Consider the following 24,909-nt stretch of genomic DNA (forward strand, 5'->3'; position numbering starts at 1 on the left):
GGCACTGCATTCCCGGCACTGCGTTCCCAGCACTGCATTCCCGGCACTGCGTTCCCGGCACTGCGTTCCCGGCACTGCATTCCCGGCACTGCGTTCCCGGCACTGCATTCCTGGCACTGCATTCCCCGCACTGCGTTCCCGGCACTGCGTTCCCGGCACTGCATTCCCCGCACTGCATTCCCAGCACTGCATTCCCTGCACTGCGTTCCCAGCACTGCGTTCCCCGCACTGCGTTCCCGGCACTGCATTCCCAGCACTGCATTCCCAGCACTGCGTTCCCAGCACTGCATTCCCGGCACTGCGTTCCCGGCACTGCAGGAGTCGGCACTGCATTCCCGGCACTGCATTCCCAGCACTGCGTTCCCCGCACTGCGTTCCCGGCACTGCATTCCCCGCACTGCATTCCCCGCACTGCGTTCCCGGCACTGCATTCCCGGCACTGCATTCCTAGCACTGCGTTCCCAGCACTGCGTTCCCGGCACTGCGTTCCCGGCACTGCATTCCCCGCACTGCGTTCCCGGCACTGCGTTCCCAGCACTGCGTTCCCGGCACTGCATTCCCCGCACTGCATTCCCAGCACTGCATTCCCTGCACTGCGTTCCCGGCACTGCATTCCCCGCACTGCGTTCCCGGCACTGCATTCCCAGCACTGCATTCCCAGCACTGCGTTCCCAGCACTGCATTCCCGGCACTGCGTTCCCGGCACTGCAGGAGTCGGCACTGCATTCCCGGCACTGCATTCCCAGCACTGCGTTCCCCGCACTGCGTTCCCGGCACTGCATTCCTGGCACTGCATTCCCCGCACTGCGTTCCCGGCACTGCGTTCCCGGCACTGCATTCCCCGCACTGCATTCCCAGCACTGCATTCCCTGCACTGCGTTCCCAGCACTGCGTTCCCCGCACTGCGTTCCCGGCACTGCATTCCCAGCACTGCATTCCCAGCACTGCGTTCCCAGCACTGCGTTCCCGGCACTGCGTTCCCGGCACTGCATTCCCCGCACTGCGTTCCCGGCACTGCGTTCCCAGCACTGCGTTCCCGGCACTGCATTCCCAGCACTGCGTTCCCGGCACTGCATTCCCCGCACTGCGTTCCCGGCACTGCGTTCCCAGCACTGCGTTCCCGGCACTGCATTCCCTGCACTGCGTTCCCGGCACTGCATTCCCCGCACTGCGTTCCCGGCACTGCATTCCCAGCACTGCATTCCCAGCACTGCGTTCCCAGCACTGCATTCCCGGCACTGCGTTCCCGGCACTGCAGGAGTCGGCACTGCATTCCCGGCACTGCATTCCCAGCACTGCGTTCCCCGCACTGCGTTCCCGGCACTGCATTCCCCGCACTGCATTCCCCGCACTGCGTTCCCGGCACTGCATTCCCGGCACTGCATTCCTAGCACTGCGTTCCCAGCACTGCGTTCCCGGCACTGCAGGAGTCGGCACTGCATTCCGGGCACTGCACTGCATTCCCGACGCTGCAGGGGTCGGCAGTGCATTCCCAGCACTGCACTGAATTCCCGGCACCGCAGTGAATTCCCGGCACTGCACTGCATTCCCGGCACTGCACCGGATTCCCGGCACTGCAGGGGCTGGCACTGCATTCCCGGCACTGCAGGGGTCAGCAGTGCATTCCCAGCACTGCAGTGAATTCCGGGCACTGCGGTGCGTTGCCGACACTGCCAGGGCTGGCGCTGCATTCCCGGCACTGCACTGAATTCCCAGCACTGCACGGGCTGGCACCACTGCATTCCTGGCACTGCACTGCATTCCGGACACTGCCGGGGCTGGCACTGCACTCCGGACCCTGCACTGCACTCCAGACCCCGCAGTGAATTCCGGACCCTACACTGCCAGCACTGCACTGCATTCCGGACCCTGCACTGCATTCCCGGCACTGCACTGCATTCCAGACCCCACAGGTAATTCCAGACACTGCACTGCATTCCCGGCACTGCCATGAATTCCTGGCACTGCACTGCATTCCGGACACCGCACTGCATTCCTGGCACTGCAGTGAATTCCCAACACTGCACTGCATTCCGGACTCCGCAGTGAATTCCAGACCCCGCACTGCATTCCCGGCACTGCCGTGAATTCCCGGCACTGCACTGCATTCCCGACCCTGCACTGCATTCCCAGCACTGCACTGCATTCCGGACTCCACAGTGAATTCCAGACCCCGCACTGCATTCCCGGCACTGCCATGAATTCCCGGCACTGCACTGCATTCCCGACCCTGCACTGCATTCCCAGCACTGCACTGCATTCCGGACTCCACAGTGAATTCCAGACCCCGCACTGCATTCCCGGCACTGCCATGAATTCCCGGCACTGCACTGCATTCCCGACCCTGCACTGCATTCCCAGCACTGCACTGCATTCCGGACCCCGCTGTGAATTCCGGACCCTGCACTGCATTCCCGGCACTGCCATGAATTCCCAGCACTGCACTGCATTCCTGACCCTGCACTGCATTCCCAGCACAGCCATGAATTCCCGGCAGTGCACTGCATTCCTGGCACTGCACTGCATTCCAGACCCCGCAGTGAATTCTGGATCCTGCACTGCATTCCTGGCACTACCATGAATTCCCGGCACTGCACTGCGTTCCAGACCCCGCAGTGAATTCCGGACCCCGCAGTTAATTCCAGACCCTGCACTGCATTCCCAGCACTGCCATGAATTCCCGGCACTGCACTGCATTCCGGACACTGCACTGCATTCCCGGCACTGCCGTGAATTCCCAGCACTGCACTGCATTCCGGACCCCGCAGTGAATTCCGGACCCCGCACTGCATTCCGGACCCCGCCGGGGGGCTGCCACTGCACGCAGCCTCCCCCCCCCCGCCCCGCGCCCCCCCCCCGCTCCCCATTCCCACAGACCACCCCCCCCCCCCCCACTGCCCCCTGCAGCCCCCCCAGAGGGTGGGGGGCTGTGTGTCGTCCCCCCCCCCCCAGCGCCCCCCCCCCCATGCCCCGGGGGAGGGAATGGGGGGGGGGGGGATATGACACACCCCCCCCCCCCCCCCAACACTGACCGTCGGGGCAGCGGCAGCCGGGCTGGCAGCGCTGCCCCCCCCGCAGGCCGCCCCCTCCTGCAGGTCCTGGCAGCGGCGCGGGCAGCGGGCGGCGCAGGGCACCAGCGCCATGCCGGGGGGGCAGCCGGGCCCTGGAGACGGGGGGCGGGGGGGGGACACACACAACACATCACACACACCCCCCCTCTGCCCCACGGCGGCCCCCAAACACACACCCCCCACACCCCCCCCTCAGCCCCCCCCAAGGCCCTCGTAAGCCACGCGCCGCCTGAGCACCCTACGGACCCCCCCACCCCACCACCCCCCCCATAGATCCCTAAGCCCCCCAGAGCCCCCCCCCAAGCCACCTGAGCCCCCCCTATCCCCCCCAGAGCCCCCCGAGCCCCCAGCCCCCCATAGACCCCCGGCCCCCCCGATCCCCCCCACCCCCCCGAACCCCTCTTAGCCCCACAGCCCCCCCGAAACCCCCAGAGACCCCAAGCCCCCCTATCCCCCCATAGCCCCCTATCCCCCCCACCCCCCCGCACCCCTCATAGCCCCCCAAGCCCCCAGAGCCCCCCATAGCCCCCAGAGCCCCCCAGAGCCCCCTATCCCCCCCACCCCCCCACACCCCTCATAGCCCCCATAGCCCCCCATAGCCCCCCAAGCCCCCAGAGCCCCCCAGCTTCCCCTATCCCCCACAGCCCCCCCAGCCCGCCATAGCCCCCCGCAGCCCCCTATAATCCCCCAAGCCCCCATAGGCCCCCAGCCCCCCATAGCCCCCCATAGCCCCCCAAGCCCCCAGAGCCCCCAGAGCCCCCCATAGCCCCCTATCCCCCCCACCCCCCGCACCCCTCATAGCCCCCATAGCCCCCCATAGCCCCCCAAGCCCCCAGAGCCCCCCAGCTTCCCCTATCCCCCACAGCCCCCCCAGCCCGCCATAGCCCCCCGCAGCCCCCACAGCCCCCCATAGCCCCCCATAGCCTCCCATAGCCCCCCAGCCCCCCAAGCCCCCATAGCCCCCCATAGCCCCCAATCCTCCCCTATGCCCCCAGCCCCCCATAGCCCCCCAGCTTCCCCTATTTCCCCCCCACCCCCCGAACCCCCACTATCCCCCCCAGGCCCCCGAACCCCCCATCGCCCCGAGCCCCCATAGCCCCCCCTGTCCCTCCCACCCCCCTAAACCCCCCCACAGCCCCCCATAGCCCCCATAGCCCCCCATCCTCCCCTATTCCCCCCAGCCCCCCATAGCCCCCCCACCCCCCAGAACCCCCCATAGCCCCTCAGCCCCCCAAGCTCCCCATAGCCCCCTGAACCCCCCATAGACCCCCAAGCCCCCCGAGCCCACATAGCCCCCCAGCCCCCCCTATCCCTCCCACCCCCCTAAACCCCCCCATAGCCCCCCACCCCCCCAGCCTCCCACAGCCCCCATAGCCCCCCATAGCCCCCCATCCTCCCCTATCCCCCCATAGCCCCCCACCTCCGGGAACCCCCCCATAGACCCCAAGCCCCCCAAGCCCCCCATAGCCCCCCGAACCCCCCATAGACCCCAAGCCCCCCTATCCTCCCATAGCCCCCCCACCCCCCGGAACCCCCCATAGCCCCCATAGCCCCCGAGCCCCCATAGCCCCCCCGCCCCCCCTATCCCTCCCACCCCCCTAAACCCCCCCATAGCCCCCCCACCCCCCCAGCCTCCCACAGCCCCCATAGCCCCCCACCTCCGGGAACCCCCCCATAGCCCCTCAAGCCCCCCAAGCCCCCCATAGCCCCCCAGCCTCCCATAGCCCCCCGAACCCCCCATAGACCCCAAGCCCCCCTATCCTCCCATAGCCCCCCCACTCCCCGGAACCCCCCATAGCCCCCATAGCCCCCCAGCCCCCATAGCCCCCCAGCCCCCCCTATCCCTCCCACCCCCCTAAACCCCCCCATAGCCCCCCAGCCCCCCAGCCTCCCCTATCCCCCCATAGCCCCCCACCTCCGGGAACCCCCCCATAGACCCCAAGCCCCCCAAGCCCCCCATAGCCCCCCAGCCTCCCATAGCCCCCCGAACCCCCCATAGACCCCAAGCCCCCCTATCCTCCCATAGCCCCCCCACCCCCCGGAACCCCCCATAGCCCCCATAGCCCCCGAGCCCCCCCTATCCCTCCCACCCCCCTAAACCCCTCCATAGCCCCCCACCCCCCCAGCCTCCCACAGCCCCCATAGCCCCCCACCTCCGGGAACCCCCCCATAGCCCCCCACCCCCCCAGCCTCCCACAGCCCCCATAGCCCCCCACCTCCGGGAACCCCCCCATAGCCCCTCAAGCCCCCCAAGCCCCCCATAGCCCCCCAGCCTCCCATAGCCCCCCGAACCCCCCATAGACCCCAAGCCCCCCTATCCTCCCATAGCCCCCCCACTCCCCGGAACCCCCCATAGCCCCCATAGCCCCCCAGCCCCCATAGCCCCCCAGCCCCCCCTATCCCTCCCACCCCCCTAAACCCCCCCATAGCCCCCCAGCCTCCCACAGCCCCCATAGCCCCCCATAGCCCCCCATAGCCCCCGAGCCCCCATAGCCCCCCAGCCCCCCCTATCCCTCCCACCCCCCTAAACCCCCCCATAGCCCCCCACCCCCCCAGCCTCCCACAGCCCCCATAGCCCCCCACCTCCGGGAACCCCCCCATAGCCCCTCAAGCCCCCCAAGCCCCCCATAGCCCCCCAGCCTCCCATAGCCCCCCGAACCCCCCATAGACCCCAAGCCCCCCAAGCCCCCCATAGCCCCCCACCCCCCCAGCCTCCCCTATCCCCCCATAGCCCCCCACCTCCGGGAACCCCCCCATAGACCCCAAGCCCCCCAAGCCCCCCATACCCCCCCAAACCCCCCCACACCCCCCCTACCGCAGGGCTGGGGGTTGCAGAGCCGCAGCCGCAGCCGCTCCCCGGGACAGGCGGCGCCGCCGTTCTTGGGGGGGGGCCGGGAGCAGGAGCGGCTGCGCAGGGAGCGCCCCCCCCCGCAGGAGCGGTCGCAGGGCGACCAGGGGCCCCAGGGCGACCAGCCGCCGGGAGCTGGCCCACGGCGGGGGGGGGGGGGGGAGGGGGGGGCGTCACTTGGGGGGGGGGGGCAGCGCCCGCACCCACCGACCGCCCTCCCCCCCCCCCCCCGAGACCCCACGGCTCCACTGAGACCCCCCCCAACCAGCCCCACAGCCCTCCCGAGACCCCCAGCCTGCCCCACGGCTCCCCTGAGACCCCCAACCAGACCCACAGCGCCCCCCCCCCCCCCCGAGACCCCCAACCTGCCCCACGGCTCCCCAGAGACCCCCAACCAGACCCCCCCGAGACCCCCAACCAGCCCCACAGCCTCCCCCCCCCCGAGACCCCCAGCCTGCCCCACGGCTCCCATAAGATCCCCCAACCAGCCCCCCCCCGAGACCTCCAACCTGCCCCACGGCTCCCCAGAGACCCCCAACCAGACCCACAGCCCCCCCCCCCTCCCGAGACCCCCAGCCTGCCCCCTCCGAGACCCCCAACCTGCCCCACGGCTCCCCAGAGACCCCCAACCAGCCCCTGAGACCCCCTGAGACCCCCCAACCGTTCCCCCAGACCCCCATGCTGCCCCCCAACCAGCCCCCACAGCCCCCCCCACACCCACCAACCCTCCCCCCAGCCCCCCAGAGACCCCCAAGGAGCCCCCCCAGCCTCCCTGAGACCCCCAGGTCCCCCGATCCCACCTTGTGTGCCCCCCATGCTGCCCCAAACCAGCCCCCCTGAGACCCCCGACCCGCCCCCCAGCCCCCCATGCTGCCCCCCAACCAGCCCCCCAGAGACCCCCAACCAGCCCCCCAGCCCCCCTGAGACCCCCAGCTCCCCCGATCCCACCTCCTGAGCCCCCCAGCCCCCCCATGCTGCCCCCCAACCAGCCCCCCTGAGACCCCCAACCAGCCCCCTAGCCCCCCCTGAGACCCCCAGCTCCCCCGATCCCACCTCCTGAGCCCCCCAGCCCCCCATGCTGCCCCCCAACCCGCCCCCCAGCCCCCCCGTGCCCCCCACCCTGGCAGGCCCGTGTCCCGCAGTAGCGGCGCTGGCTGTGGGCGCTGAGGACGTGGGGGCACCAGCGGCCCCCCGGGCCGGGGGGGGTGTAGGCGCGCAGGCGGAGCTGGACCCCCCCCCCGCAGCTGCGGGAGCAGGACCCCCAGGGCCCCCACGGCGTCCAGGCGCAGTCCCGGCCCCCGGGGGCTGAGGCGGGGGGGCACAGGGTCACATACCCCCCCACCCCAGCCCCATAGATCCCCAGGCCGGGGGTCCCAGGGTCACACAAAACCCCCCCCAGCCCCACAGAGCCCAGGTGGGGGGTCCCAGGGTCACACACACCCCCCTCCCCAGCCCCACAGAGCCCTGGGTGGGGGGGCACAGAGTCACACAAACCCCCCCCAGCCCCACAGAGCCCAGGTGGGGGGTCCCAGGGTCACACAACCCCCCCCCCAGCCCCACAGAGTCCAGGTGGGGGGTCCCAGGGTCACACAACCCCCCCCCCAGCCCCACAGAGTCCAGGTGGGGGGTCCCAGGGTCACACAACCCACCCCCCAGCCCCACAGAGTCCAGGTGGGGGGTCCCAGAGTCACACAAACCCCCCCCCCAGCCCCACAGAGCCCAGGTGGGGGGGCACAGGGTCACACACACCCCCCTCCCCAGCCCCACAGAGCCCCGGGTGGGGGGTCCCAGGGTCACACAAACCCCCCCAGCCCCACAGAGCCCTGAGTGGGGGGGCACAGGGTCACACACACACCCCCCAGCCCCACAGAGCCCAGGTGGGGGTCAGTGACCCCCCAGCCCCACCGCCGCAGTGGGGCACAAGGACCATCCCCCCCGCCCCCCCTCCAACCCAGGCTCTAGCCCCTCACCAGAGCAGTGGGGCAGGGTCCCCCCCATAGCACCCCTGGGCAGTGGGGCAGGTTCCCCCCCCCCACTCCCCATAGCTCCCCTATGCAGTGGGGCAGATTCCACCCCCCCACAGCCCACCCACCACAGTGGGGCAGGTGTTCCCCCCATATCCCCCCCACCCCCCCGCAGTGGGGCAGGGTTTCCCCCCCCCCACCCCGTGCAGTGGGGCAGCCCCCCCAGCACACCCATGCAGTGGGGCAGGACCCCCCCCCCCCCCAAGCCCCCCATCACAGTGGGGCAGGTTTCCCCCCACACACAGTGGGGCAGGGTCCCCCCATATCCCCCCCGCCCCCCCCCACTGCAGTGGGGCAGGTTTTTTCCCCCCCACCACCACCCCCCTCCCCGTGCCGTGGGGCAGCCCCCCACCCCCCCCCAGGCCCACCTGAGCAGTGGGGCAGGGTTTTCCCCCCCACCACCACCCCCCTCCCCGTGCCGTGGGGCAGCCCCCCACCACCCCCCCCAGGCCCACCTGAGCAGTGGGGCAGGGTTTTCCCCCCCACCACCACCCCCCTCCCCGTGCCGTGGGGCAGCCCCCCACCACCCCCCCCAGGCCCACCTGAGCAGTGGGGCAGGGTTTTCCCCCCCACCACCACCCCCCTCCCCGTGCCGTGGGGCAGCCCCCCACCACCCCCCCCCAGGCCCACCTGACCAGTGGGGCAGGGTTTTCCCCCCCACCACCACCCCCTTCCCCGTGCCGTGGGGCAGCCCCCCACCACCCCCCCCAGGCCCACCTGAGCAGTGGGGCAGGGTTTTCCCCCCCACCACCACCCCCCTCCCCGTGCCGTGGGGCAGCCCCCCACCACCCCCCCCCAGGCCCACCTGAGCAGTGGGGCAGGTTGCAGGGCAGGTGCTGGATGTGCCCGTCCCCCCCGCAGTGGGGCAGCCCCCCACAAGTCCGGTTGCGGCTCTTGGTGGCCGGCGCCTCGGGGCGGGTGCAGGTGCGGGAGCAGGGGGTCCAGGGCGACCAGGGGCCCAGGGCGGCCTCGGCCTCCCCCCCCCCTTCCTCCTCCTCCTCCTCCTCCTCCTCCTTGGCCCCTGCCCCAGAGGAAGGCTCCCCATGAGACCCACACCCCATCGCAGACCCTCGCCCCCCAAGTTGGGGGTCCCGTCCGCCCCCCCGCCGCCATCGCACAGCCCTCACCTGGGGCGGTGGGGCCCAGCCCGGGCGTGGGGGCGGCCATGGCTGCGGGGGGGGGGAGAGCAGAGGCGGTGACACCCCCCCCCGCCCCACATACACACGCACGTGGGGCGGTGGGACCCACGGCTCCGTGGGGAGGGGGGCTGGGACCCACGGTGTGCCATGGGGATGGGACCCACGGCAGGGCGGAGGGGCTGGGGACGGGGCTGGGACCCATGGAAGAGGGGCTGGGACCCACGGCATGACATTAGGGACCCACAGCAGACCCACAGCAGGGCAAGGGGGACGGGGCTGAGGCTGGGACCCACGGCAGGGGGGGATGGAGATGGGGCTGGGACCCACAGCATGACATGGGGATGGGGCTGGGACCCACAACAGGGCAGAGGGGACGGGGATGGGGCTGGGACCCACGGCGGAGGGGACGGGGATGATCTGTGACCCACGGCAGAGGGGATGGAGATGGGGCCGTGACCCATGGCAGAGGGGACAGGGATGGGTCCGTGCCCCATGGTGGAGGGGACGGGGATGGGTCCGTGCCCCACGGCGGAGGGGATGGTCCGTGCCCCATGGCGGGGCTGTGACCCATGGCAGAGGGGACAGGCATGGGTCTGTGCCCCATGGTGGAGGGGACGGGGATGGTCCGTGCCCCACGGTGGGGCTGTGACCCATGGCAGAGGGGACGGGGATGGGTCCGTGCCCCATGGTGGAGAGGATGGGGATGGTCCGTGCCCCATGGCGGAGATGTGACCCATGGCAGAGGGGACAGGGATGGGTCTGTGCCCCATGGTGGAGAGGATGGGGATGGTCCGTGCCCCATGGCGGGGATGTGACCCATGGCAGAGGGGACGGGGCTGGTCCGTGCCCCATGGTGGAGGGGATGGGGATGGGCCCGTGCCCCATGGTGGAGGGGATGGGGATGGTCCGTGCCCCATGGCGGGGATGTGACCCATGGCAGAGGGGACGGGGATGGTCTGTGACCCACGCCGGAGGGGCTGGTCCGTGCCCCACGGCGGGGCTGTGACTCATGGCAGAGGGGACGGGGATGGGTCCGTGCCCCACGGCGCAGGGGACGGGGCTGGTCCGTGCCCCACGGCGGCGCTGTGACCCACCGGGGCAGTCGGGGCTGTGGCAGTACTGGCTGTCGCTGCGGGGCCCCTGGCAGTCGCGGCCCCCGTGGGCAGGTGTGGGGCTGGTGCAGCCCCGCCAGCGGCTCCGCAGCCCCAGCCCCCCACAGCTGGGGGAACAGGGACCCCAGGGCCCCCAGGGCCCGAACCCCCCGTCCCGAGGGCACCCCGGCTCCGAGCAGCGCAGGCGGCCGTGCAGGCAGGTGCTGGGGGGCAGAGGGGGGGGGACAGTCAGGGGGCAGCCGTGGGGCAGGGGGTGGGCGGCGGGGAAGGGCAGTGGGGCCGTGGGGAAGGGCTGTGGGGCGGTGGGATGTGGGGAAGGGCAGTGGGGGTAAATGGTGGTGGGGAAGGGCTGTGGGCTGTGGGGAAGGGCAGTGGGGCAGTGGGGAAGGGCTGTGGGGCAGTGGGATGTGGGGAAGGGCAGTGGGGGTAAATGGTGGTGGGGAAGGGCAGTGGGGTGTGGGGAAGGGCAGTGGGGTGCTGGGATGTGGGGAAGGGCTGTGGGGTGAAAAATGGTGGCGGGGAAGGGCAGTGGGCTGTGGGGAAGGGCTGTGGGGTGTGGGGAAGGGCTGTGGGGCGGTGGGATGTGGGGAAGGGGATTGGGGCACATGGTGGTGGGGAGGGGCTGTGGGGTGCTGGGATGTGGGGAAGGGCAGTGGGGTAAAAAATGGTGGTGGGGAAGAGCAGTGGGATGTGGGGAAGGGCTGTGGGGTGGTGGGCTGTGGGGAAGGGCAGTGGGGCACATGGTGGCGGTGAAGGGCAGTGGGATGTGGGGAAGGGCTGTGGGGCAGTGGGGAAGGGCTGTGGGGTGTGGGGAAGGGCTGTGGGGCAGTGGGGAAGGGCTGTGGGGTGTGGGGAAGGGCTGTGGGGTGCTGGGATGTGGGGAAGGGCTGTGGGGTGAAAAATGGTGGCGGGGAAGGGCAGTGGGCTGTGGGGAAGAGCAGTGGGGTGTGGGGAAGGGCTGTGGGGTGCTGGGCTGTGGGGAGGGGCAGTGGGGCAGAGCAGTGGGGTGTGGGGAAGGGCTGTGGGGTGCTGGGCTGGGGGGAGGGGCAGTGGGGCACACGGTGGTGGGGAAGGGCTGTGGGGTGGTGGGGAAGGGCAGAAGGGCGGTGGGTGCTGGGGGAGGGCGGTGGGCGCACGGCGGTGGGTGGGGAAGGGCCGTGGGTGCCGGGCAGTGGGTGCATGGTGGTGGGTGGGGAAGGGCTGTGGGGAAGGGCTGCGGGGCACACGGTGGTGGGGAAGGGCAGTGGGGTGGTGGGATGTGGGGAGGGGCAGTGGGGCACATGGTGATGGGGAAGGGCTGTGGGGTGGTGGGGAAGGGGAGCAGGGTCCTGGGTGGTGGGGGAGGGCGGCGGGTGCCGGGTGGTGGGTGGTGGGTGGTGGGGAAGGGCCGTGGGGTGCTGGGATGTGGGGAAGGGCGGTGGGTGCTGGGGAAGGGGAGCAGGGTCCTGGGTGGTGGGGGAGGGCGGTGGGTGCCGGGTGGTGGGGAAGGGGAGGGGGGTGCTGGGTGCCGGGGAAGGGTGGCGGGTGCTGGGGAGGGGTGGTGGGGGAGGGCAGTGGGTGCCGGGCAGTGGGCGCATGGCGGTGGGTGGGGAAGGGCGGTGGGTGGTGGGTGGTGGGGAAGGGCGTTGGGTGCCAGGCGGTGGGTGCCGGGTGGTGGGTGGGGAAGGGCGGTGGGCGGTGGGTGGTGGGCGATGGGTGGTGGGGGAGGGCGGTGGGTGCCGGGTGCTGGGTGGGGAAGGGCGGTGGGTGGTGGGTGGTGGGGAAGGGGAGGGGGGTGCTGGAGAGGGGTGGTGGGGGAGGGCAGTGGGTGCTGGGCAGTGGGCGCATGGCGGTGGGTGGGGAAGGGCGGTGGCTGCCGGGTGGTGGGTGCATGGCAGTGGGTGGGGAAGGGCCGTGGGGTGCTGGGGAAGGGGAGCAGGGTCCTGGGTGGTGGGGGAGGGCGGTGGGTGCCAGGCGGTGGATGGGGAAGGGCGGTGGGTGGTGGGGGAGGGCGGTGGGTGCCAGGCGGTGGGTGCCGGGTGCTGGGTGGGGAAGGGCGGTGGGTGGTGGGCGATGAGTGGTGGGGGAGGGCGGTGGGTGCCGGGCAGTGGGTGCATGGCGGTGGGTGGGGAAGGGCGGTGGGTGGTGGGTGCTGGGGAAGGGGAGGGGGGTCCTGGGTGGTGGGGGAGGGCGGTGGGTGCCGGGTGCTGGGTGGGGAAGGGCGGTGGGTGCTGGGTGGTGGGGGAGGGGAGGGGGGTCCTGGGTGGTGGGTGCCGGGTGCTGGGTGGGGAAGGGCGGTGGGCGGTGGGTGGTGGGTGGTGGGGAAGGGGAGGGGGGTCCTGGGTGGTGGGGAAGGGCGGTGGGTGCCGGGTGCTGGGTGGGGAAGGGCAGCGGGTGCCGGGCGGTGGGTGGTGGGTGGTGGGGAAGGGCGGTGGGTGCCGAGCAGTGGGCGCATGGCGGTGGGTGGGGAAGGGCGGTGGGCGGTGGGTGGTGGGGAAGGGGAGGGGGGTGCTGGGTGCCGGGGGAGGGTTGGCGGGTGCCGGGCGCTCACCAGTTGGCGCAGGTCGCCTGGAGGGTGGCGCCGGGGGGCAGCTCGCGGGGGGGCGCGGGGGTGGTGGGGCCGGGGGGGGTCGCCCCGGGGGCGGGGGGCGGCCCGGGGGGGCCGAGCCGTTGTGCAGCTCCCGCAGCAGCCGGGCCGTCAGCAGGCACGGACACTCCTGCGCCGCACCCGGAGCACCCATCGGCCCAAGGAGCTCCCACCATCACCCCCAGGAGCACCCACAACCCCCAGGAGCACCCATGGACCTGGGGAGCCCCCACAACCCCCAGGAGCACCCATTGTCCCAAGGAGGACCCACCACCCCAAGGAGCACCCACGGACCTGGGGAGCCCTCACCACCCCCAGGAGCACCCATCGTCCCAAGGAGCACCCACCATCACCCCAAGGAGGACCCATTGTCCCAAGGAGCACCCACCATCACCCCCAGGAGCCCCCATCATCCCAAGGAGCACCCATGGACCTGGGGAGCCCCCACAACCCCCCAGGAGCACCCACCACCCCAAGGAGCACCCACCACCCCCAGGAGCACCTGTCGTCCCAAGGAGCACCCATGGACCTGGGGAGCTCCCACAAGCCCCCAGGAGCACCCATCGTCCCAAGGAGCTCCCACCATCATTCCCAGGAGCACCCACCACCCCAAGGAGCTCCCACCATCACCCCCAGGAGCACCCATTGTCCCAAGGAGCACCCATCATCCCGAGGAGCACCCATGGACCTGGGGAGCCCCCCCTACCTCCAGGAGCACCCATCGTCCCAAGGAGCACCCACCATCACCCCCAGGAGCACCCACCACCCCAAGGAGCACCCATCGTCCCAAGGAGCACCCATGGACCTGGGGAGCCCTCACCACCCCCAGGAGCACCCATCGTCCCAGGTGGCGCCCACCAACCCTGGGGAGCACCCACCCACCCCGGGAGAACCCGTCGTCCCCAGGAGCACCCACCACCACCCCCAAGAGCACCCATGGACCTGGGGAGCCTCCACAACCCCCAGGAGCACCCATCGTCCCAAGGAGCACCCACCATCACCCCCAGGAGCCCCCACCACCCCAAGGAGCACCCATTGTCCCAAGGAGCACCCATGGACCTGGGGAGCCCCCGCTACCTCCAGGAGCACCCATTGTCCCAAGGAGCTCCCACCATCACCCCCAGGAGCACCCAGTGTCCCAAGGAGCACCCATGGACCTGGGGGGCCTCCACAACCCCCAGGAGCACCCATCGTCCCAAGGAGCACCCATTGTCCCAAGGAGCACCCATGGACCTGGGGAACCCTCACTACCCCCAGGAGCACCCATCGTCCCAAGGAGCACCCATGGACCTGGGGAGCCCCCACAACCCCCAGGAGCACCCATCGTCCCAAGGAGCCCCCACCATCACCCCCAGGAGCACCCACCACCCCAAGGAGCCCCCATTGTCCCACGGAGCCCCCATCATCCCGAGGAGCACCCATGGACCTGGGGAGTCCCTGCTACCTCCAGGAGCACCCACCGTCCCAAGGAGCACCCACCACCCACGGGAGCACTCATTGTCCCAAGGAGCACCCACCACCCCCGGGAACACCCATTGTCCCAAGGAGGACCCACCACCCCAAGGAGCACCCATGGACCCGGGGAGCCCTCACCACCCCCAGGAGCACCCATCGTCCCAAGGAGCTCCCACCATCACCCCCAGGAGCACCCACCACCCCAAGGAGCACCCATTGTTCCACGGAGCCCCCATCATCCCAAGGAGCACCCATGGACCTGGGGAGTCCCTGGTACCTCCAGGAGCACCCATCGTCCCAGGTGGCGCCCACTAACCCTGGGGAGCACCCACCCACCCCGGGAGAACCTGTCGTCCCGAGGAGCACCCACCACCACCCCCAGGAGCACCCACCACCCCAAGGAGCACCCACCACCCCCAGGAGCACCCATCATCCCAAGGAGCACCCATGGACCTGGGGAGCCCCCCCTACCTCCAGGAGCACCCATCATCCCGAGGAGCACCCACCACGCCCGGGAGCACCCACCACCCCAAGGAGCACCCATGGACCTGGGGAGCCCCCGCTACCTCCAGGAGCACCCATCGTCCCAAGGCGGACCCACCACCCCAAGGAGCACCCATGGACCTGGGGAGCCCCCCCTACCTCCAGGAGCACCCATCGTCCCGAGGAGCACCGACCATCACCCCAAGGAGCACCCATTGTCCCAAGGAGCACCCATGGACCTGGGGAGCCTCCACAACCCCCAGGAGCACCCACCATCACCCCCAGGAGCACCCACCACCCCCAGGAGCACCCATCGTCCCAAGGAGCACCCACGGACCTGGGGAGCCCCCGCTACCTCCAGGAGCACCCATCGTCCCGAGGAGCACCCACCACCCCCGGGAGCACCCACCACCCCAAGGAGCACCCACGGGCCTGGGGAGCCCCCACCCCCCAGCGCAGGAGGAGGCGGCACCCAGGGGGTGACCCCCAGGGCGGGGGAGGGGAGCAGCACCCTTGGGTGCCGGGGCTCACCCGCAGGCAGGCGCCGCGGTGCAGGAGGGTGCCGGGGGGGCAGTGGCAGCCCTCGGCGCAGCCCCCCCCGGCGCAGCCCACCCGGCCCCACAGGTGGGCGCAGCTGAAGGGACACCCCTCGTCCCCCCGGCACTCCCGGAACTGCCGCCCCCCCGGGCAGCCCGTCTCTGCCCCACGGCACCCCCTCAGCACCCACCGCCGGGGGGGGGCTGGCCGTGGGGCTGGGGTGCCCCACGGCCAGCCCTGGGGCAGGCCGGGAGCAGGGGTATGGGGCAGGGGGATGGGGTAGGGCTATGGGGTAGGGGTATGGGGCAGGGATATGGGGCAGGGGGATGGGGCAGGGCTGTGGGGCAGGGGTATGGGGCAGGGATATGGGGCAGGGGGATGGGGTAGGGCTGTGGGGCGGGCGTATGGGGCAGGGATATGGGGCAGGGGGATGGGGTAGGGCTGTGGGGCAGGGGCATGGGGCAGGGATATGGGGTAGGGGTATGGGGCAGGGATATGGGGCAGGGGGATGGGGCAGGGCTGTGGGGCAGGGGGATGGGGCAGGGATATGGGGCAGGGGGATGGGGTAGGGCTATGGGGTAGTGGTATGGGGCAGGGCTGTGGGGCGTGGGTATGGGGCAGGGGTATGAGGTAGGGCTGTGGGGTAGAGGTATGGGGCAAGGGTGTGGGGCAGGGGTATGGGTCAGGGCAATGGGTGAGTGCTATGGGGCAGGGGTGTGGGGCAGGGCAATGGGGCAGAGCTATGGGTCAGGGCTATAGGGCTGGCCTATGGAGTAGGGCAGTGGGGCATGGCTATGGGTCAGAGCTATGGGGCAGGGATGTGGGTCAGGGCAGTGGGTCAGGGCAGTGGGTCAGCGCTATGGGGCAGGGCAGTGGGTCAGGGCTATGCGGCAGGGCTGTGGGTCGGGGCAGTGGGGCAGGGCTATGGGGCAGGGCTATAGGGCTGGCCTACGGAGTAGGGCAGCAGGTCAGTGCTATGGGGCAGGGCAGTGGGTCAGGGCTATGGGGCAGGGCTGTGGGTTGGGGCAGTGGGGCAGGGCTATGGGTCAGGGCTATAGGGTTGGCCTACGGAGTAGGGCAGTGGGTCAGCGCTATGGGGCAGGGCAGTGGGTCAGGGCTATGGGGCAGGGCTATAGGGCTGGCCTACGGAGTAGGGCAGTGGGTCAGCGCTATGGGGCAGGGCAGTGGGGCAGGGCAGTGGGTCAGCGCTATGGGTCACGACTATGGGGCAGGGCAGTGGGGCAGGGCAGTGGGGCAGGGCTATGGGGCAGGGCAGTGGGTCAGAGCTATGGGTCAGAGCTATGGGTCAGGGCAGTGGGGCAGGGCAGTGGGTCAGCGCTATGGGTCACGGCTATGGGGCAGGGCAGTGGGGCAGGGCTATGGGGCAGGGCAGTGGGTCAGAGCTATGGGTCAGAGCTATGGGGCAGGGCAGTGGGTCGGGGCAGTGGGTCAGCGCTATGGGGCAGGGCAGTGGGTCAGGGCTATGGGGCAGGGCTGTGGGTCGGGGCAGTGGGTCAGGGCTATGGGGCAGGGCAGTGGGTCAGAGCTATGGGTCAGGGCTATGGGGCAGGGCAGTGGGTCAGGGCTATGGGGCAGGGCTGTGGGTCGGGGCAGTGGGTCAGGGCTATGGGGCAGGGCAGTGGGTCAGAGCTATGGGTCAGGGCTATGGGGCAGGGCAGTGGGGCAGGGCACTCACCGCGGCAGACGTGGCCGTGGCAGCGCTGGCTCTGCAGGCCGGGCCCGGCGCAGTGGGGCTGGTGGCACCGCCGCCGCCGCAGCCGCTCGCCCCCCCCGCAGGACGCGCTGCAGGGCCCCCACGGCGACCAGGAGCCCCACGGCCACCCCGCGCCCCACGGCTCCTCTGCGGGGTGGCACCGGGGGGGGGGGGAAGGGGGTCAGCCCCAGAGGGTGGCTGCCCCACGGCCCACGGCACCCCGACCCACGGCGCCCCCGGGAAAAGGGGGGGGGCTGCGCCCACTGCATCGCCCGCACGGCACCGCGCTGTGCCACACCGCACTGCACGGCACGGCACTGCATGGCACTGCACGGCACGGCACGGCACGGCACTGCATGGCACTGCACGGCACGGCACAGCACTGCACGGCACTGCATGGCACGGCACGGCACGGCACGGCACGGCACTGCACTGCATGGCACTGCACGGCACGGCACGGCACGGCACGGCACGGCACTGCACTGCATGGCACGGCACGGCACGGCACTGCATGGCACGGCACTGCATGGCACTGCATGGCACGGCACGGCACTGCACTGCATGACACGGCACGGCACTGCATGGCACGGCACTGCACGGCACGGCACAGCACTGCACGGCACGGCACTGCATGGCACAGCACAGCACTGCATGGCATGGCATGGCACGGCACTGCATGGCACTGCATGGCACCACGCTGTGCCACACTGCACTACATGGCACTGCACGGCACGGCACGGCACTGCACGGCACTGCACGGCACGGCACCACGCTGTGCCACACTGCACGGCATGGCACTGCACGGCACTGCATGGCACTGCACGGCATGGCATGGCACTGCACGGCATGGCACTGCACGGCACTGCACGGCACCACACTGTGCCACACTGCACCACATGGCACCACACTGCACGGTACCGCACGGCACCGCACGGCACAGCATGGCGCCGCACTGCACGGCACCACACTGTGCCACCCTGCGCTACATGGCACCGCACTGCACGGCACGGCACGGCACTGCGCGGCCCTGCATGGCATGGCACCGCACTGCACCGCGCTGTGTGGCACTGCACCGCACCATGTCGCACTGCGCCACGCTGCACCCCATGGCACCAGGCAGCGCCGCACTGCACGGCACCGCACGGCACCGCGCAGTGCCACCCTGCACCGTGTGACACCGCACCGCGCGGCATGGCACGGCACCGCGCCACGGGGCACCACGCCCTGCCACGCCGCGCTGCGCAGCCCCGCACTGCGTGTCATGACACCGCGCTGCACCGCACTGCAGCACACGGCACGGCACGGCACGGCACTGCCCCACAGGGCACCACGCTGCCCCACACTGCCCCACAGGGCACCACGCTGGGCCCCACGGCGTGGCAGCAGACAGGCACCGCGTGGGCACCGCGCGGCGCCCGTGTCACCTCCCTGCTCCGCAGGGCACCACGCCGCGCCCCACGGCACCCAGTGTCGCCCCGTGCCCCCCCTGCCACTCACCCGCCCCACGGCACCCCGTGGCACCCCATGGCACCACCTGCCACCCCATGCACCCACCCCAGGGACTCCCGCCCTGAGGGGCACCCACCTCGAGGACACCCAAGCCCAGGGACACCCACCTTGGTGGCACCCAAGGACGGCCATCACGGGGACAACCACCCCTGGGGACACCTTCCCAGGGGCGCCAACCTTGAGGGCGCCCACCCTGGGGGCACCCAACCCCAAGGACACCCACCTTGAGGGCACCCAACCCAAGGGCCACCCACCCTGGTGGCACCCAACACCAAGGACACCCACCCTGGGGGCACCCAACCCCAAGGACACCCACCTTGAGGGCACCCAACCCAAGGGCCACCCACCCTGGTGGCACCCAACACCAAGGACACCCACCTTGAGGGCACCCAACCTCAAGGGACACCCACTCTGGGGACACCCAACTCAAGGACACCCACCCCGGGGACACCCAACCCCAAGGACACCCACCTTGAGGGCACCCAACCCAAGGGCCACCCACCCCAGGGACACCTGACCCCAAGGACGGCCATCATGGGGACACCCACCCCCGAGGACACCTTCCCAGGGGCGCCAACCTTGAGGGCGCCCACCCTAGTGGCACCCAACCCCGAGGACACCCATCTTGAGGGCACCCAACCTCAAGGGACACCCACCCCGGGGACACCCAACCTCAAGGGCCACCCACCCTGGGGGCACCCACTCCATGGACGCCCACCCCAGGGGACGCCTGCCTTGAGGGCACCCAACCCCAGGGCCACCCACCCTGGTGGCACCCAACCCCAAGGACACCCACCCTGGGGGCACCCAACCCCAAGGACACCCACCCCAGGGACACCTGACCCCAAGGACGGCCATCATGGGGACACCCACCCCGGGGGACACCTTCCCAGGGGCACCAACCTTGAGGGTGCCCACCCTGGTGGCACCCAACCCCAAGGACACCCACCTTGAGGGCAGCCAACCTCAAGGGCCACCCACCCTGGGGGCACCCAACCCCGAGGACACCCACCTTGAGGGCACCCAACCCAAGGGCCACCCACCCCAGGGACACCTGACCCCAAGGACGGCCATCATGGGGACACCCACCCCCGGGGACACCTTCCCAGGGGTGCCAACCTTGACGGCGCCCACCCTGGTGGCACCCAACCCCAAGGACACCCACCTTGAGGGCACCCAACCTCAAGGGACACCCACCCTGGTGGCACCCAAACCAAGGACACCCACCCCAGGGGACACCTGACCCCAAGGACGGCCATCATGGGGACACCCACCCCCGGGGACACCTTCCCAGGGGCGCCAACCTTGAGGGTGCCCACCCTGGTGGCACCCAACCCCAAGGACACCCACCTTGAGGTCACGCAACCCCAGGGCCACCCACCTTGAGGGCACCCAACCCAAAGGACACCCACCCCAGGGACACCTGACCCCAAGGACGGCCATCACGGGGACACCCACCCCCGGGGACACCTTCCCAGGGGCGCCAACCTTGAGCGCGCCCACCCCGGGGACACCCAACCCCAAGGACACCCATCTTGAGGGCACCCAACCTCAAGGGACACCCACCCTGGGGGCACCCACTCCATGGACGCCCACCCCAGGGGACGCCCGCCTTGAGGGCACCCAACCCAAGGGCCACCCACCCTGGTGGCACCCAACACCAAGGACACCCACCCTGGGGGCACCCAACCCCAAGGACACCCACCCCAGGGACACCTGACCCCAAGGACGGCCATCACGGGGACACCCACCCCGGGGGACACCTTCCCAGGGGCACCAACCTTGAGGGCGCCCACCCTGGGGGCACCCAACCCCAAGGACACCCACCTTGAGGGCACCCAACCTCAAGGGACACCCACCCCGGGGACACCCAACCCCAAGGACACCCACCTTGAGGGCACCCACCCTCAAGGGACACCCACTCTGGGGGCACCCAACCCAAGGACACCCACCCCAGGGGACACCTGACCCCAAGGACGGCCATCATGGGGACACCCACCCCCGGGGACACCTTCCCAGGGGCACCAACCTTGAGGGCGCCCACCCTGGTGGCACCCAACACCAAGGACACCCATCTTGAGGGCACCCAACCTCAAGGGACACCCACCCTGGGGACACCCAACCCAAGGACACCCACCCCAGGGGACACCTGACCCCAAGGACGGCCATCATGGGGATACCCACCCCCGGGGACACCTTCCCAGGGGCACCAACCTTGAGGGTGCCCACCCTGGTGGCACCCAACCCCGAGGACACCCACCTTGAGGGCACCCAACCTCAAGGGACACCCACCCTGGGGGCACCCAACCCCAAGGACACCCACCTTGAGGGCACCCAACCCAAGGGCCACCCACCCCAGGGACACCTGACCCCAAGGACGGCCATCATGGGGACACCCACCCCCGGGGACACCTTCCCAGGGGCACCAACCTTGACGGCGCCCACCCTGGTGGCACCCAACCCTGAGGACACCCACCTTGAGGGCACCCAACCTCAAGGGACACCCACCCTGGTGGCACCCAACCCCAAGGACACCCACCTTGAGGGCACCCAAACCAAGGACACCCACCCCAGGGGACACCTGACCCCAAGGACGGCCATCATGGGGACACCCACCCCCGGGGACACCTTCCCAGGGGCGCCAACCTTGAGGGTGCCCACCCTGGTGGCACCCAACCCCAAGGACACCCACCTTGAGGTCACGCAACCCCAGGGCCACCCACCTTGAGGGCACCCAACCCAAAGGACACCCACCCCAGGGGACACCTGACCCCAAGGACGGCCATCACGGGGACACCCACCCCCGGGGACACCTTCCCAGGGGCGCCAACCTTGAGCGCGCCCACCCTGGTGGCACCCAACCCCAAGGACACCCATCTTGAGGGCACCCAACCTCAAGGGACATCCACCCTGGGGGCACCCACTCCATGGACGCCCACCCCAGGGGACGCCTGCCTTGAGGGCACCCAACCCCAGGGCCACCCACCCTGGTGGCACCCAACCCCAAGGACACCCACCCTGGGGGCACCCAACCCCAAGGACACCCACCCCAGGGACACCTGACCCCAAGGACGGCCATCACGGGGACACCCACCCCCGGGGACACCTTCCCAGGGGCACCAACCTTGAGGGCGCCCACCCTGGTGGCACCCAACCCCGAGGACACCCACCTTGAGGGCACCCAACCTCAAGGGACACCCACCCTGGTGGCACCCAACCCCAAGGACACCCACCCTGGGGGCACCCAACCCCAAGGACACCCACCCCAGGGACACCTGACCCCAAGGACGGCCATCACGGGGACACCCACCCCCGGGGGACACCTTCCCAGGGGCACCAACCTTGAGGGCGCCCACCCTGGGGGCACCCAACCCCAAGGACACCCACCTTGAGGGCACCCAACCTCAAGGGACCCCCACCCTGGGGGCACCCAACACCAAGGACACCCACCTTGAGGGCACCCACCCTCAAGGGCCACCCACCTTGAGGTCACCCAACCCAAGGACACCCACCCCAGGGACACCTGACCCCAAGGACGGCCATCATGGGGACACCCACCCCCGGGGACACCTTCCCAGGGGCGCCAACCTTGAGGGCGCCCACCCTGGGGGCACCCAACCCCGAGGGCACCCACCTTGAGGGCACCCAACCTCAAGGGACACCCACCCTGGGGGCACCCAACCCAAGGACACCCACCCCAGGGACACCTGACCCCAAGGACGGCCATCATGGGGACACCCACCCCTGGGGACACCTTCCCAGCGGCGCCAACCTTGAGGGCGCCCACCCTGGGGGCACCCAACCCCGAGGACACCCACCTTGAGGGCACCTAACCCAAGGGCCACCCACCTTGAGGTCACCCAACTCAAGGACACCCACCCCAGGGACACCTGACCCCAAGGACGGCCATCATGGGGACACCCACCCCTGGGGACACCTTCCCAGGGGTGCCAACCTTGAGGGTGCCCACCCTGGTGGCACCCAACCCCAAGGACACCCATCTTGAGGTCACCCAACCCAAGGGCCACCCACTCTGGGGACACACAACAAAAGGGCTGCCCACCCCGGGGACACCCAACCCCGAGGACACCCACCTTGAGGTCACCCAACCCCAGGGCCACCCACCCTGGGGGCACCCAACCCAAGGACACCCACCCCAGGGACACCTGACCCCAAGGACGGCCATCATGGGGACACCCACCCCCGGGGACACCTTCCCAGGGGCACCAACCTTGAGGGCGCCCACCCTGGGGGCACCCAACCCCAAGGACACCCACCTTGAGGGCACCCAACCTCAAGGGACACCCACCCTGGGGGCACCCAACCCCAAGGGCCACCCGTCATCGGGACCCCCACCCCGGGGACCCCCACCCACGGCTGACAGACCCCCCGCGGGCGCCCCGGCCCCCCCAGCCCAACCCCAGCCCCACCGTGGCCAGTACCTGGGCAGGTCTCGTTGCCGCACACCATGGCCCCGGCGCTGCAGGTGCTGCCGGAGACGGGGCGGGTGAGGGGGACGGGGGGGGACGGGGGGCGGGTGGGGGGGACACCCGGGGGCGGGTGGCGCCGGCGACGCCGTCACCCCACCAGTTATTGCAGGCGTCGAGGGCCACGGCGTCCCCGGGCTGGTAGAGGCGGCCGCGGTGGTGGCAGGGGCAGCGGTGGGGTGCCAGGCAGGTGCCGTTGTGCAGCAGTAGCCCCGGCGGGCAGGCGCAGCCGGCGCGGCACAGGCTGGCACACTCCGCGCCCGCCTCGCGGTCCCGGCACAGCCGCGGGCAAGGCCCCCCGGCCTCAAGGCATTCCTCCGCCGTCCGGTAAACCATGGCCGACGGGCACCGCGCTGCCAAGGAGAGAGAGCAGCGGGGGGTCGACGGGCACCGGGAACGGGCATCGGGAACCACTGGCGATGCCGGGCACCGGGAATGGGCATGGTGTGCCGCTGGTGACACCGGGCACCGGGGATGGGCATCGGCTGGCACCGGTGACACCGGACACTGGGAACCACTGGCGATGCCGGGCACCAGGAATGGGCACCGGGAACCACTGGCGATGCCGGGCACCAGGACTGGGCATGGTGTGCTGCTGGTGATACCGGGCACCGGGGATGGGCATCGGCTGGCACCGGTGACGCCACGCACCGGGAATGGGCACCGGGAACCACTGGCGATGCCGGGCACCAGGAACAGGCATGGTGTGCCACTGGTGACACCGGGGATGGGCACCAGGAACCACCAGTGCTGCCGGGCACCGGGAATGGGCATGGTGTGCCGCTGGTGATACCAGGCACCGGGGATGGGCATCGGCTGGCACCGGTGACACCGGACACCGGGAACCACTGGCGATGCCGGGCACCGGGAATGGGCATGGTGTGCCGCTGGTGATACCGGGCACCGGGGATGGGCATCGGCTGGCACCGGTGACGCCGGGCATCAGGGATGGGCACCAGGCACCAGTGGCACTGCCGGGCACCAGGACTGTGGTGCCAGTGATACCGGGCACTGGGGATGGGCATCGGCTGGCACCGGTGACACCGGGCACCAGGGATGGGCATCGGCTGGCACCGGTGACGCCGGGCACCGGGAATGGGCACCGGGAACCACTGGCGATGCTGGTCACCGGGAATGGGCATGGTGTGCCGCTGGTGATACCGGGCACCGGGGATGGGCATCGGCTGGCACGGGTGATGCCGGGCACCAGGAATGGGCATCGGCCACCCCCGGCACTACTGGCCATTGGCCAACACGGGTGCTGCCGGGCACCGGGGCTGGGCATGGTCTGCCATGGGTGACGCCGGGCACCGCGGCTGGGCATCGGCCAACACGGGTGATGCCGGACAATGGCCACCCCTGGCACCGCTGGGCACCGGGATTGGGCATCGCCTGCCACCGGTGATGCCGGGCACCAGGACCGGGCATTGGCTACCACTGGTGATGCCGGGCAACGGCCGCCCCTGGCACTGCCGGGCACCGGGACCGGGCATCGGCCACCCGCGGCACTCCTGGCCACTGAGACCGGGCATCGTCGGTCACCGGCAGCGCCGGGCGGCGGGTCCCGTCCGGTGGCACCCACCTCGGCAGGGCTGGGTGTTGCAGTGGCGGGTCTGGAGGTGGGGCCCGGTGCAGTTGCGGGCGCCGCGGGCCGGGCTGGCACAGTGGCGACGCCGGCTCTGCTCCCCCGCGCCGCAGGTAGCCGAACAGGCGGCCCACGCCGTCCAGGCGCCCCAGCCGGGCTCTGCCGGGGACACGAGGACAACCGGGCGCTCCAGGGGCCGCCGTGGCACCGGGGTGGACGTGGGGGGGGGGGGGTCCACCCTCCGGCGCCGGCACCCGGTGGGCACCCACCGGTGTCGCAGGGCTGGTGGCACTCCCGCGTCTCCCGGGCCGCCCCGGCACAGGGGGTTCCGCCGCCGGCCGCCGCCGGGTTGGAGGGTGACCTGCGGGAAGGTGGCACG

At 71.2% G+C, this 24,909-nt stretch overlaps 1 protein-coding gene across 1 annotated transcript in view; it reads right to left on the reverse strand.

The window, feature by feature from the left end:
- The window catches only part of LOC141738201 (SCO-spondin-like), a 94,247-nt gene that overhangs the window by 16,787 nt on the left and 52,551 nt on the right, over positions 1-24,909 (reverse strand). The window contains 15 exon segments of the mRNA XM_074573392.1: positions 3,033-3,074; positions 3,077-3,163; positions 5,887-6,054; positions 7,039-7,224; positions 8,749-8,922; positions 9,071-9,112; positions 10,177-10,397; positions 12,725-12,780; positions 12,783-12,890; positions 15,230-15,396; positions 16,932-17,096; positions 22,889-22,947; positions 23,046-23,298; positions 24,528-24,689; positions 24,800-24,891. Of these exon segments, the coding sequence (XP_074429493.1) occupies positions 3,033-3,074; positions 3,077-3,163; positions 5,887-6,054; positions 7,039-7,224; positions 8,749-8,922; positions 9,071-9,112; positions 10,177-10,397; positions 12,725-12,780; positions 12,783-12,890; positions 15,230-15,396; positions 16,932-17,096; positions 22,889-22,947; positions 23,046-23,298; positions 24,528-24,689; positions 24,800-24,891 (1,982 nt within the window).

The sequence above is a fragment of the Larus michahellis genome, chromosome 2 (assembly GCF_964199755.1).
Source record: "Larus michahellis chromosome 2, bLarMic1.1, whole genome shotgun sequence".
In the NCBI taxonomy this organism is placed as follows: domain Eukaryota; kingdom Metazoa; phylum Chordata; class Aves; order Charadriiformes; family Laridae; genus Larus; species Larus michahellis.